Source organism: Hemicordylus capensis, chromosome 2 (genome assembly GCF_027244095.1).
Source record: "Hemicordylus capensis ecotype Gifberg chromosome 2, rHemCap1.1.pri, whole genome shotgun sequence".
In the NCBI taxonomy this organism is placed as follows: Eukaryota; Metazoa; Chordata; class Lepidosauria; order Squamata; family Cordylidae; genus Hemicordylus; species Hemicordylus capensis.
Window position 1 is genome coordinate 317,423,548 of NC_069658.1, and position 15,263 is coordinate 317,438,810.

Genomic DNA, 15,263 nt, shown 5'->3' on the forward strand with positions numbered 1-15,263 from the left:
ACATAACACTAGAACCAGGGGTCATGCCATGAAATTGATTGCCAGGAAATTTAGAACCATCGAACAGAAGTACTTTTTCACACAACACATAATCAACTTAAGAAATTCTCTGCCACGAGATGTGGTGACCGCCAACAGCCTGGATGGCTTTAAGAGGGGTTTGGTTAACTTCATGGAGGAAAGGTCTGTCAACGGCTACTAGTCGGAGGACTATAGGCCACTTCCCGCCTCAGAGACAGGATGCCTCTGAATACCAGTTGCAGGGGAGTAACAGCAGGCGAGAGGGCATGCCCTTAACTCCTGCCTATAGGCTCCCAGTGGCATCTAGTGGGCCATTGTGTGAAACAGGATGCTGGACTAGATGGGCGATGGGCCTAATCCAGCAGGGCTGTTCTTATGTTCTTAACACTTATCTACACTTGCAGATTCAGTACTAGTAATTCTGTGCTGTCTACTAGTCATCTCAGTCTACCAGTCAGAGAGTCGCTTGCTTCCCCAACTAGCAGAATCAGCTGCAGTGGGAAAAGCAACCAAGGAATTCCTAGTAACCAAGGAATTCCACCAGGTTCAAAGAATAATTGCCCAAACAAGTTGGTGCCCCAAGCACAAAGACAAGCAATAACGGGAATTCACATATATAGGATACAGATTTGAGCAAGAATGATTAACTCTGAGAGCTTCACAGTGCAAGCCTAAAATGAGATGAACAATTAAACACATTTGTTTGTGAAACAAAATGAATACTAGCAACAATTACAAGATAAGTATCCCTACCAACCCGTGATAAGATCTAATTGAGCTCTAAGCCATCATTGCAGGATTGAGAGAGGGATCTCCAGCAAATGGAAATTATGGGGTTTCAAGGCTATATGCATTTTCCAAGAGTATTTTCCAAGATGAATCAGTTCTCAGGATGGGAACTTGCTGTCACCAAACACAGTGAGACATGTGTCACCCTGCTAACTTGGCGAATAGACACCTTCTAACGTGGTGATTCTCTTTATTTAGCAGGGGAAGAGTAACTGGCCCTATCCACCCCCAGCACAGTACCTCCAGTGACTGTTGCTACTGTCTATCTTATGTTTCTTTTTAGACTGTGAGCCCTTTGGGGACAGGGAGCCATCTTATCTTATTTATTTAGTATTTCTCTGTGTAAACCACCCTGAGCCATTTTTGGAAGGGTGGTATAGAAATCAAACTAACTGCAACAACGAAATCTTCTCCAAGGAGAAGCATATTACTTGCTGCCAACGGATGCTAAGCATAGACATAGGACTATTATTGGTGCCATGAGGAGCTACCAAATTTCATCCGAATGGTCTGCACAGGACCCACAATTATGACTGTCAACGGATCATGATCCAAGTTACTTGGTGTCTGCTGCTTGCGCAATGGTTAAGACTTGAGTGAAGGGTAGAACAATTGCCCTACCCCACCTCCAGTCTCCTGCTGACATACTGGTCTTACTGATATTGCTGAAACTTCAATGGGGAACTGTTCATGGGAAACCTGTAAATCAGAGATATGCATACGTGATTGTATTTGGGGGAGAATATGGCATTAATGTGGTGGGGGGCTATTTTTATTATATTTTTTGGACTGTGCTGCTCTAGAAAGATCATGAATAACCTTTGCATTGGGAGGTAGAGCTGGTAACCATTTTTTTGTAATTGGTATTTTAGTGTTTGGAGATGTCCTACTTTTGGGATGCTAAACAAAAAGCTAAGCATCTCAGATTTGCTCAAGAAAGAGTGGGGTGATCCTTACATTGCACACATCGTAGTCACCCCCCCCCATTTTCAGTGCACTTTGGGGATCAAATAAAAAGCACCAAGGTGGAGCTTGCCAGTTACAATGTTTGGAACCAAGCCCTCACACCCAGAATGGAAGAACATCTGGTCCCTGGAAGCAAGAAGTGCAAAGATTGATTCAAAGAGGATGTGGCATGAGCCACAGGCTAAAAGCTGTTTGTAGTTCTGCAGTTGTTTTGAAAAGCACTGAGCAGAGTAGCACAATGAGAGCAGAATGTATAGTACATCTATCTTCAACACCAGCTTGTCATTCGCCACTCGAGGTAAATGGGAATGAGCCATTGTAGCCCCACTCTCTGGTTTTGCCAGCACTGTGCTCCCACTTCCTTCACCCTCACTGCTGGCCTCAGCTGCTGGGATGTGCCACCACTACTGCTGGCTGTTTCCACACAGAGAGATAGTGTGGAATATGCCTCAAATTGAAACAGCTGGCCTCTCCTCTGCCTTGCCACATCAGCACAAGTTCCCCTCCAGCTGTCTCTTCAATTCAGCACCAAACATGCCCAGAGACAAACTGGACAAGTTTGGTCCAATTTGTTTTCTGGAAGGGAGAAACAGCAGACAAGGTGCTGCAGCATCCACCTCACTGCGAACCGTGTGCAGCTACCTTGCACTTGCAACAGGAAGTGTACTGAAGCTCTACGCCTACATTCTGACGCACGCATGCACTCTGGGCATTCCATTGTCTGTGCAAGCCAATAGGAAAAAAGAGACCAGAGATGAGACAAGTGGCAGCAGCAGATGAAGCAACGCCCATGACAGGGTGCTCACACTCACAGCCGCCTGGTGCACTCACAACCCAAGGCCATCACCCCACCTGGCATCACAAGCAAGCCACTCCTGACTAATCTATGCTTGCCAGAGAGGAAGCAATCTTTTCAACCATCATGCCTGGGGACAGGGTGGCCTCAACCATTGCCCTGGAAGTCCTGGATCACATCAGATGTTTTGAAGTGCTCTTGATGCAGGAGAGAACACATGCAAATAGCTGAGGGCTGTCAAGCATGAGTTACTAGTAGATATCAGTAAGCAAGGTACAATGAGAGAAACTAGTTAAGATGCTGGCATCCTCTTCCCAACTCCCTACCCCCAGGCATGAAGAAGCATAACCAGCTCATTTATCTGTGAGGAAACATGAAAGACTCATGAGTAAGCATGGTAAAGAATTGCCAATCCAAACTAGAGTGACTGCCTTTCTGAGCACAGTTATCTCCTCAGAGCAGGACTGAGAAATCATGACAAGGCAAGAGCTGCATAGGGTAACTGCATGAAACAGATTACATATGTATGCTATCTATCAACATCCAGCTATGAATAAGTGCACCTTTACATCATTCCACAAAAGAAAACTGAAAAGTGAGGCAGAGAGAACAAAAATTTGCTCATACTTATGTTGTAACAACTGTAGGACACCAAGAAAGCAACTGGTGAGAGGGAGAAGAGATCTGCTCTGGAAAGTAGTGCCTAAAGAGACAGGAATGTAATGCATGATCCTCGGAGCAGAGAAACACCCAAAGAGCCCCAAGCAGGCAAGCCCCTCCCATAGAAGCCGGCAAAAAGACCAATGAGTAGCTAGCCCAGAAATAAATGCAGAATCCGTGGTGTCACTTTGCCAGCAACTGGTTAATGGAAGCACGATTTAGGTTTTGCAGAATAAGCTATACTATTATTATTTGCCTGTATGCTCAGAACTGAAAACCATGCTTTGGCTTCTCAACTATGGTTAGCATAAGCCATGGGTTGGCATGATGTCTGCACTGAAAGGATTATGTCTTTAGGGAGAGAAGGGGGGCCAAGCCTGCTGAACAGAGCTTAGGAGAAACACATTGTGCACCAATTGCCTTATAAGGACATCTTCCCATTATCTTTTCAGCATTAGGCAGCTTGAATCATCACGAGTAGGTAAATCGGAGGGCAAACCAATTAGATACATCATAATACATTAAACAAAAGCTACAGGAGTCTGAAGGAAAGCACTTTATATAACCATTGTACTCTCTCCTTTAGGCTGCCTTTCTGAGATTTATTATGACGACAACATGAAGTTACTCTCAAATTATTTTATTTTTAAGTGAAGATGACAGAAGAAGTGTGCAGAGTTTAATCAGCTTTGCAGTTAGCCATTTGTCTGAAGCAAAAAAAAAAAAGGTTTCTGCTGCCAGGCAAGTAGGCCCACCCATCATGCTATCCTGAAAGACAATAGGTACATGGAAGGTGTGGGGGGAGGTAGAATGGGGAAAACCTTGCTTTGGCAGGTTAAAGTTGTGGCGCTCTGAAGGACCAAGGCTGCAATCCTACAAAGATTTACCTGAGAGTCAATCCTATTGAACTAAGTGGGATTACTTCTAAGTAAACATGCAAAAGCTCAGACTAAATGTTAAATCTATCCCACCTCTAAGATTCATGTTGTCAAAGGGCTGGTATGGCTGCAGCAAGGAATTGGCTATAAATCCAAAACCAAAAATTTTCTTCTATAACTTATCTACCTGGGCCACACAGATAAAAATCACAATTTTTAACTCTAAACTTAAGAAATCAGTGCAACAGTGACCATATCTGTCCAAAATCATGATCACATTTACAGTATACTGCATCATATTCCTGTGTTTAATGTACTTTTAAAAATGCATACACCTTCTTTCTACTTTAGGTACCCAAGATTATACCTGGTTATTTACTGAAAGTCTCTGGATAAAATATGAAGTCTTTAGATAAGCATTTTTATCCTAAGGATTTAGTTGGTTAGGTCTTACTACTTACTCCCAATGAGTCCTACTGGTTAAATTGGGTGCCCCACCACCATTTTCAGGCCACAGAATGCACAATAATTTAACATTTCACTCTTGGGGAGTGCAGCAGTGACTCTCACATCCCAAGCATGGTACCCTGTACATAGCATGGACTCACTGAGAATGTGAGTTGTTAGCAAAGAAAAATGAACGTTTCAAACCCCACACTAAAGAGGATCCAAACTTCAACATCTCAGTTCTCAGCATTTCAGCTGAAAGGACACACTGTGACTCACCTAAAGGCAATCTGGGAGCTGGTCAAATGCATTCAACAGGCCATTCACCCACAACCAAAACATTTGCTTGGTTTTTTGTCAGCTGTCCTGGCCACAAATTTCCCAAGAACACACAATACCAACTTCTTCTGTCCATCCAAGCCAAACACAGATGACAGTATTTTCCTTTGTGAATGTGGGTGTATGTCTGGGGATACCAGACATATCTGGGGGTATGTCTGGCTTGTTGTGTCTCATAGTGCCTACACAGGCCAACCCTTTGCTCAGGAGAGCCTCTGCCAACTATTCACTAGGAAAAACATTATCCCTCACCACAATTCTCTGAGGATGGGTTCAGAAAACTTCAGATCTATGGAAAGAATGCACCTGCCCTGATGTCACTGTTAGATGCTCCAATGCGCTCTTGGCACATCCTTTAATCGTGTGAGAGGGATACTTAGCTGAATCACCCGTCTATACATGCTTCAACAAGGTTTTGGAGTGCATGTATAAGGTCAATTCACCTTTCAGGTGTACTTGTCTTTGTTACAGTCCTCCAGCTTGCTTCCCAAGGTCAGCATCTCCAGTCAGTGGGAAGGATGTTTCTGCATCACAGACCCACTATATCTTCAAACCATACTACTTTGGCTTGCTTGGCAAGCGTTGCCAGAAGGGACGGCGCCTCGGAAACCTGCTCATCAATTGCTGGTCGCACCCAGGAATGTAGCTGTGTTGCAGCTCCCACACAAACCAAGTCCAGATTCCTCTAAGGGTTGCCAGCTTGGCAATCACTCTTCTCTCCTATCATGTGGCTTTGTCATTGAACTTTAAATTACTTGTGATGTCCTCAAATCATCTCAGCTGCATTGTGGTACAGAAACAGGAGCGATCCAAATGTACTGCCTGTAGTCACTGCGGTGCTTCATAACTGGCATGAAACACACTAGCCAGGACTAGAAGACCAATATAAGCTTTCAGTTCACTCTTACTTAGAAATAAGTTCCTCTCATTGAACTTTCTTTAGAACTAGTTGTGCAGTGAAAAATAAGACTGCAATCCTAAACACATTTACTGTGTTTAGGATAAGACCCAGTGAACACAGTGGGACTTGTTCAATAAACATGCCAAGGATTGTGCTCCTAAGTCATCTTCCTGATCACCACAAATTAGGCATCAAGTTACAACTTGATGCTTAAGTTATTGGATCCAATCTGATTCCAAGAAGACTATGAGGAATTTAGTGTTGACTCTGCTGGTGACCCTGTCGACACTCTGGTGGAGCAGCGGAATAATCAACTCACCAGGGCAGTAGAGACGATAGCTCCTAAGCATCCTCTCCAACCCGCTTAGAAACTGGCACCTTGGTATACGGAAGTACTACGGGGGGCTGAAGCATTGAGGTAGATGACTAGAGCGCAAGTGGAGGAAGACTTGACTTGAATCCGAAAGATTACTACATAGAGCACACTTAAAGATCTATGCTCAAGCGATACGTGTGGTAAAGAAGCTATTCTTTTTTACACACATCTGGAGGAGTTGTTCAAGGTTGTGAAGGGGCTAATGTGTGCCCCTTCCCCCTTGAATCAGTACCTGGAACCAAAAATTACTCACTGTGACCTTTTAAATGAGCTTTTTGTGGACAAAAATCTCTCATATTCGGGCCGACTTAGATTCAGTTTGTGACTTCTGAGGATGTGGACAAGTTACTTGGAATGGTGCGGCCTACCACCTGCCCTCTTGACCCTTGCTCGACATGGCTTATACTATCTGGCAGGGAGGCTGTTGTAGAGGGCCTGGTAGAGATCATAAACACTTCTCTGAGGTAGGGCAGGATGCCTCATTGTCTTAAGGAAGCAATCATTAGACCACTTCTGAAGAAGCCTACCTTGGATCCCTCAGAGTTAAGCAACTACAGGCCTGTCTCTAATCTTCCATGGAGGTACTTATTGTGCGGATCAGAGCCTGGGAGATTATTTTGATCTGTTGGTTCTGGATGGGGGTCATGCTCTCCTAGAAGGAACAGGTGCGCAGTCTGGGGATGCTTCTGGATCCGAAACTCTCCCTAGTGTCCCAGGTTGAGGCGGTGGCCAGAGATGCTTTTTATAAGCTTCAGCTAATACAGCAGCTGCATCTGTTTCTTGAGATGAATGACCTCAAAACGGTGGTACATATGCTGGCAACCTCTAGGCTGGATTACTGAAATTACTGGATTACTTGCCCGCCCTCACTGCCCCCTGCAGCGCGTGCTTGTCCACCCTCGCCGCACCCTGCAGCAAATTTAATTAATTATTTTAAATTAATTTTAAAAACTGTTACCCTTCAACTAAAAAGCTACAATATTTTAGCTGAAGGGTAACAGTACACCTCAGATAGGTAAGATATGAAGTAACTAGTTTATTATGACAGATAGCCACCTATTTCAACATATGCAAGAAGTGGATTTTTAAAGGTAGACATTTGCTGGTAGCCAAAAAAAAAAAAAAAAAAATGTTTGTCATAAATCTGTTCCTATTTGTTGAGAGTACACTGTGGAGAAGATGAAGCTAACAAGACAAGGTTTTTTGTTTTAAAGGTAAAGATGCAAACATACATTCCAATAACTGGATAGTTAAACATGAATACACTGCATAACATACAATGGCTCTGGTCAGTTCAGTATAGCTAATGGGCAGCATCCACAGAATCACTGGTACACAGTGCACTAGCAGAAGGCACCGTCCCCACCTCCTCCTTCCTACTCTGAGCCTTCTGAGAAACCATGGCCGAGGGTCAGGGAACCTTCAGCAATAGTATGGGATGCGGTGCAGCAGGAGACAAGGGGAGGGGGGAATCCGAGAAGCTGTGAGCAGAGAGGTGCCTCTGCTTACTGTTCCATTTGGAGTTTCCAGGATCCTCAGCCACAGCATTCCATACGTTTGCTGAAGATCCTCAGCCACAGCATTTTAGGAGGCTCAGGACAAGCCCACTATAGACGACTGGGTACAGGAAAGGTACTACCCAATAATGCTACCCAATAATTTGTAAATTAAGAAATACAAATGGATGCAAGTTTCAGCTATGATAATCACAGTGCCACAGAATAATTATTAGCTACTGTTTCCATATGTACTAATTTCTAAGGTAATGAACATATGAAACTGCTTTATACCAAAGGCAGACCACTGGCCCATCTAGTCTACTATTGTCTGTTCCAACAGACAAAAGCTCTCCAATGTCTCCAGCCTGCTCTTTCCCAGCATCTGGTACCAGAGATCTTAACTGGGGGAAATTGAACCAGAAGCCTTCTGTATGCAAAGCATGTGCTCTGCCACTGAACTATGGCTCTTCTAGTTCAGATACTGACAATGACCAAGACAAAAATAACAGGCTGACCCAGAATGACAATGACACCTGAAGCAGTAGAAGTAGGATAGAGTGTGCAGTTTGTGCATACTAGAACAAAGTATTGACCATATGTTTGCACTTGCCTTTCACCTTCACATATTGCAACTCTGGATTAACACAGAGTGCCAAGTTGCTAGGCAGAGTCCAAGGAGTTGTTGTCCAAGCAACTAGCGACACATTTTCATCCTCTTCTAACGGGAAGTTAACAATGACTGAAGGATCTTGAACGTCCTTAAAATAAATGATTGGAAAGATTGAAGTAAGAGAAAAGCTCATTATTTGCTCACTGATGTGTACAATTAAAGCAAGGTTTATTTTACGGATATATCCCACCTGTCACCCCAATAAGCACTACAAATACAATATATAGTTACTAAGAGCAACCATTTAAGATACTGCTATGGCCAGCAGCATTCTCATCTTAACTACACAGTAAAGGCAAATGGCACCAAATGCATGCACTGTCTCTCTCTCTAAACCTTCCAAAGAATACTGAAGTACATTTACGACTTGATTTATTTATTTATTTATTTATTTATTTATTTATTTATTTATTTATTTATATTTTTAATTTAATAAGTTAATTTTCTCATTTTAATTTATTTTTACACTTATATCCCGTTCTTCCTCCGAGCTGTGTACATGGTTATTTTTATCCTCACAACCACACTGTGAGGTAGGTTAGGCTGGGAGATACATGACTGGCCTAGAGTCACCCAGTAAATTTCATGGTTGAATAGGGATTCAAACTCAGGTCTTCCTGGTCCTAGTCCAACACTCTAACCACTACACTATTCTGGCTCTCTCTGAGCCCTATACAACAACAGAAGACTTCTCTCTCTCCCACCCACCCAAAAATAGATTTCTCATGGATTTCATATTTACATACCCAGATTGTGAGCAATGCAGAATTTGTCTAGATTACTATTTCTAAGATATCAGCAATTATTTATTTATTGTATTTCTATATATATTTATTTCTATAAATATAGAAATCTCCAGGCAGTGTACAACTTAAAGACATAATATAAAACACAAATTAAAGACATAATATAACAGTTAAAATTCACAACCGATAAAATCTCAATAAGTAAAAACACATTAAAATGTTGTTATAAATATTTTGTATATATACACACACTCTGCTTTTCAGCAAAAAAGGGCTCACAATCTAAAAAGCAACATGTTAGACACCAGCAACCACTAGAAGGATGCTATGCTGAGAATGCATAGGGACAGTTGCTCCCCACCAGTAAAAAAAGAGAACCACATCTTTAAAAAAGAGGGCCTCTCTGCAAAGTTAGCAAATATGGCTATTTGTCAACACTAGGGCAACTTAACTGAGCCTATTTTAAACAGATCTCACACAAGAGCTCAATGGTGGGGAATTCCAGACTAATATGAAGTAACCCAATAACCAGCTTCCAGAACAAATGACAATTCCAATTTATTGGACAAGCTTGAATTTAGGGTCAATATAATTCAAAGAGCAAGCATATGCAAGTACACTGTACTGTACTTCTTTACCAAATGTTTAACTTATTCATCACATGTGCACACAAATCACATTTTTCGTTACAAGATCCAGTCATGCCTAAGACATTAACTTTCATGACCCAAGTGGAATCCTCCATATATACCCCCCACTCATTTTTTCCCCTTTTACAAGATCTCAGCAGCTGCAAACCCGCCAGCCTTTCTTGGTTGTCATAAACAGTGCACCAGAATACATGAACTACTCTTTCTTCCTTCTTACCACAGATTCTGCTGTTACCTGAAATTACTTCTTCCAGCAGTTCTGGTGACTGGGCAATTAACATAACTATGCAAATTTCATTCGGGTTGCAGGAGGAAAGGAATATTAGTCATAATAGAATAATTCAGTCAATGTGGATGCAATGCTGTTTTCCTTCACCCAATATGACATGTAATGCATAATGTATTTGCTTTTCTCCTTGCCCTAGTAAAACCATGCATCAATATATGAAACACTGAGAAATATCTGTATACATATGTATCAATTTTTCTCAGTACCCATTTAACTGTTATACAGAATCCTCATTTGTTCCAAGCCAACAACAGATATTGTCATGCCTCCATATCAACATACAATAATCAACACAAATTCATCCTTACTTGGGGTGAAGTCCCATTGAACTCAGGACTGACTGAGTCCACACATACACACCCCTTATACCTCATGGCTATGCTTGGCTTTTCATAGCTTATTTCGATGTGGTAGGGTAGCGACAAAACACTTACAAATGAAGTCTCTATTAAACACTTATTTGGTTCCTAGTTACCAAACAAACAGATATAGGTTACAGAAAGTGGACTGCTACACTGAAAGATTAAGAGTTTGGACAGCAAACAGAACAGGTAAGCATCAGGACCACCTTAACACTTCCCTCATCCCCCATCAGTTCTTCCTGGCTCCTACCCTATACCATGTGCAAAAACTGATAATTCCACTACAGTTTGAAACAATTTGTCTTTAGTAACTAAAGGATGCTTCAGAGGAAGTTTAGTCTGTGAACATGAAACTTGGTAAGCAGCCAAATGCTTTCCCCCAGGTGTTATGTAACAGCTACCAGCACTATTCAGCAATGTTATATGCTGCCAGCCACCTTTGTGGTTTCAAGAACTAAATATAGTTGGGCAATTTTGCTGAACATTTATTGGCACTTTGAAGGATGAACATTACATTTGCAGAATACTGGTAAGCTAGTTTTCTTCTTTGCACTGCATCCTAAAATAAGCAGACTTATTTTAGGATGGCCATCACAGGTGACCATCACTATTCGCAATCCCACGTATCCACAGGTGCCTAGTTGACATGTGACCTCATTATCTGCAGATATAAAAGCATTAAAACCCATGTGTCTGTAGTTCCTAAGTGGCTGGAAATGACTTCAGAGGTCATTTCTGGCCACCATTTTGTAAAGAGGAGCCATTTTGTGGCACACTTTAATGCCCTGTCCATGGTTCGCCCACAGATAAAGGGGTTCAAGCTGAGTGTTAGAACAAAGTGTTGTGTGTTCAGATTAAGAAGCATTTTATAGGACAGCACTGTTGTGGCTGAATAACTTGCTTTCCTGAGTTCACAAAAAACAAAAACAGGTTGCTCAGCTGTAACCAATGATCTGGTAGTGATCTGTTTAAGACTATATTTTAATACTTACTAAAAAAGCCTCATGATGACTTTTTTTTAAAATTCTCTTAAGAAATTTGCTGAAGCCTATTTTCACAGTATACACTCCAGACAGCTAACACACTCTAGAATACTTCACAGGAAAAAATGGTGGTTTTGCTGAACACATTTGTTGTTCAGTCTGATGCAACAGCATATCTCATCTCCTACCCGTGGCTCTTAAAGCTGACTGTGTGGTACTTAATATGTGCGAGAGAAATTTACATCATTGGTCCGACTTAATGGATTTGTTTACAGCATTAAGAAACCATATAAACACCACATGAAAAGAACCAAATGCTTTTTTAATTTACTTCCAAAACAGCCAATGTTTTTTAAAAGCCTATTAAACCCCAAATGGCAACCAATTAAGGTCTCTAATCAACCACATGCGCAGAGTAACACTAACCTTCGGCTACTAAAAGCTGACTTGGATAAGGAAGTATTGAATATTTCTTCACGTCTATAGAGAAGGGGCATTCTAAGAGTGTTGTGTACTCTGAGAACAGAGATTGTCATGGAAGTATTTTCCATATGAAAAAGATGAAAAGATTTTTATGAGCTATAGGGGATATGATGGGATACAAAGGAGATGATGATCTTGTAAAAAGTAGCACTTCAAGTTGTGTCCGGCAAGGAAGAGGAATATAGGACAACCCTGGAGCAGAAAAGGACCTAGGTAATTTTGGAGCCAGGGTCTTTTGCCCCCCACTCCACCCCCACCACACACAAGTCAAGCTGCTATGCACTATTTTTTACACCAGAACATGCTCAGGGAAAGCTGGAAACTTTTTTTTTTTAATTCTTAGAATAAAATTATGAATAAGATACTTCCTACTGATCTGCAGATACCACATTTTGCATAGACAATCCTGCCAATTTAATTAGATGAATACACTACCCCGCCTCCCACTCACTCACTGTTACCTGTTGCTGTTCTCTGGACCAGACTGGTGGTGGTTCTCTGTTGGTCTGGGTGTGTGTGCGTACACATACTGGCTGACTCACTGCAGGCGCTTGCCTGACACTAGCACTTGCTTCTGCCTCTCCTTTCTCATTCATGCCTGTGGTCACTATTCAGCCCGGGGGTGGGCAGCGAGGGAGGCCCCTCTCTCCCTCTGTGGACTGGGGCGGTTACTGCTATTGCTTCTCGCTCATATCTCCCTTGTAGGTGCCTCACCTCATGCCGTGTGCAATACACATGCCATGTCACAAACGTCACTGTGACTGCGCAGGGGTGGGCAGGTGGCACAGGCCCAGCTGTATTCGGCCCCCAGAGCCTGCCATGCAACAGGAGATCGGGTGGGCAGGCTGCTGTGGGGCGCCCAGAAGTAGCAGCGCAGGCCAGTGGCTCAGTCACCACCCAGGATGCCGGCGGGACCTTGGCCTCCACCGCCTCCCATTGTGGAGGACAAGACTTTGGACTGGAAGTCTGATCCAAAGAGCATCAATGCCCTGGAACACCGAACTGAGGCTCTCCCAAGCACACAACAAGAGAGAGGCTCTATACAGCGTCCAAACAGTCATCAAGACTAGCTCTACAAAGGGCACATTAAAGTAGGCTAAACAAATTCTAAACCTTTAGGGACCCTTTAAAGGGGCTGTGTAAGCCCTGGTTTTAAAAGTGATGTGCCCCACGATATGGCAGCTGAATCGCGATTTGGCACATCCCTAGTCACAATAGGTAAAATTGATAAAAAGCTCTCCTTCAGTATGATTTCAATTGGTTTAATGAATCTTCTGCTAAGTGGAAACGGACAATGAGAGGGCTCTGAAGACTCCTGAAATCACATCTGCATCAGCCTCTGTGGCCAGACACAAACCAGACACACAAGAATGTATGGGGGAAGCTACTATATCCAAAACAGCTGACAGCCACCAATCAACCTCAAGAATAAATCAAGAGTATTCTAGAATCTAGATCAATCCAAAGTATACAATGACCCTGCACTCTACCCTCACAAGGCTACTTTTGTATATTCATCGTCAAGCTTCCAAAGATCACATACAATATAGCAGATACTCAGATTAGTTCAATATACAAGCTTACATACCTTATAATTTTGGTGAGATTCAAAGTTAGAAAGAGGTGTGTTGCATGCAGTTGAAAAAGGCATGACTTTAACGCCTCGATATACCAGTCCTTTGTCATACAGCTGTTTGAAAACCCACCTGGAGGGAGGGAAAAATCCTGCAATTTAAACTTTCAAATAGAACAGGGTAGTTTTATTAAAATCCAAAAATTTGAATTGAGATAATAGTACATTATAATTAACCACAGATAGAAACTGAATTCAAAACCTTTGTCCAAAGCTAGTTTCTCTTCCTATGGTTTGTTAATATTTTTGAAATAGCATCAGTATCTTATCCTATGAGCTGCATTCATCAAGTTCAAGTACAGAACACACAACTATACGAGAAACCACAGTTCAGAGTCAACGACTCCTCAAGTTACTGAATTATTGTACATTTCTATAGCATATGAAGGCATTTCAAATTTCATTCAATTAAGATGTGCAAGGTCTTGCAGAAAGTCTTCCCAGAAAAACACTTCATCTCACAATAAAGTGTTCTAAGTATTGGTGGGGAGCAGCGCTTAAATGGTTTTTTGACACCATAGCAATCAAGATGACCAGGACCTCAAGCACCTTTCTTATGAGGCAAGGCTACAACATCTGGATCTTTTTAGTTTGGGGGGGGAAAGGTGACTAAGGAGAGACATTATCGAGGTCTATAAAATAATACATGATGTTGAGAGAAATTTCTCTCTCACACACAACACACTAAAGCCACAAAACTGATTGCCAGGAAGTTTGGAACCAACAAAGCTTGGATGGCTTTAAAAAAGGACTTAGACTTGTCCTCTATGAATTTGTCTTTCAATGGCTACTAGTCCTGATAGCTATGGACTTCCTCTCGGTTCAGAGGCAGGATACCAATGAATACCAATTTCAGAGGAGCGGGCATGCCCTCACCTTTTGCCTCTGGGCTTCCCAGAAGCATCTGGTGGGCCACTGTATGAAACAGGATGCTGGGCTAGATGGGCCTGGGGCCTGATCCTGCAGGGCTGCTCTTAAGAACCTAGACACTATTCCAATTTATCTTATCAAGCTCTGTACTGTATCATGCACTCAGATAGCTGTAAGTAGCCAATAATTTCTTCTTAGCCCTGCCTCATTTTACCTTCTCTTAACTCTCCAAGTCCCACCATCTCTCAACAGGATGTCGCTACTTTCCATCCATGCCTCAATCTGAACCCTGGTTCCTCATTTGCCCTTTCTTACAAATTTTTTAATACCGTGATTTTTCCTTTACCCCTGCTCTAAGCAATAAAAGCACAAAATATCAAGATGACATCCTACAATAATGTTGCTGCCCTGGGCAGCCAACCTAGTGTTACAATGATAGAGCTGTCCCTGGCCATTTATTCCTTAAAATGGCATGGCACAATGCTGTAAAGCCTTCAGCTTCAAAATATCTTTGGTGAAAAAAGGAACACATACACACCCCAGAATGAAGTACATGGATAGCAAGAGAAAACATTAACGTGAAGAGGACCATGCAATTATAACCCAAGAGGAGTCAAGGTGCATGAGCACAAAACTGTGCAATCTTTGCTTGAAGACATGCTCTTATATGCATTTATTGGGGGTGGGAGGGTGGAGAGGAGAGACTTCATTTTTCTTTGGAAGAAAAACATTAGAGCAGAAGTATGTCATGAATAGGTAGACAAACAAAAGCCTCTAAAGGCTGATCCAGCAGATAAGTGGAGCTGCTTAAACAAATTCAAGTCAACTATTCCCTCTTGTGGAATTTTTTCCAAGTGCAGATTAAGAGCTCAATTTCTTTTCTGCAACCATTTTCATCTTTTTAC

General features: G+C 42.2%; 1 protein-coding gene across 4 annotated transcripts in view; it reads right to left on the reverse strand.

Annotated features, from left to right (window-relative positions):
- Positions 1-15,263, reverse strand: part of IARS1 (isoleucyl-tRNA synthetase 1) — a 155,006-nt gene that overhangs the window by 123,227 nt on the left and 16,516 nt on the right. For 3 of the 4 annotated variants that reach the window (XM_053297888.1, XM_053297887.1, XM_053297889.1), the window contains 2 exons: positions 13,444-13,561; positions 8,283-8,430 (listed from right to left, as the gene is read on the reverse strand). In XM_053297888.1, the coding sequence (XP_053153863.1) occupies positions 8,283-8,430; positions 13,444-13,561 (266 nt within the window). Of the gene's footprint in view, positions 1-8,282; positions 8,431-12,316; positions 12,467-13,443; positions 13,562-15,263 lie in introns of those variants that run through there. The other variant, XM_053297890.1, reaches the window with a different exon arrangement.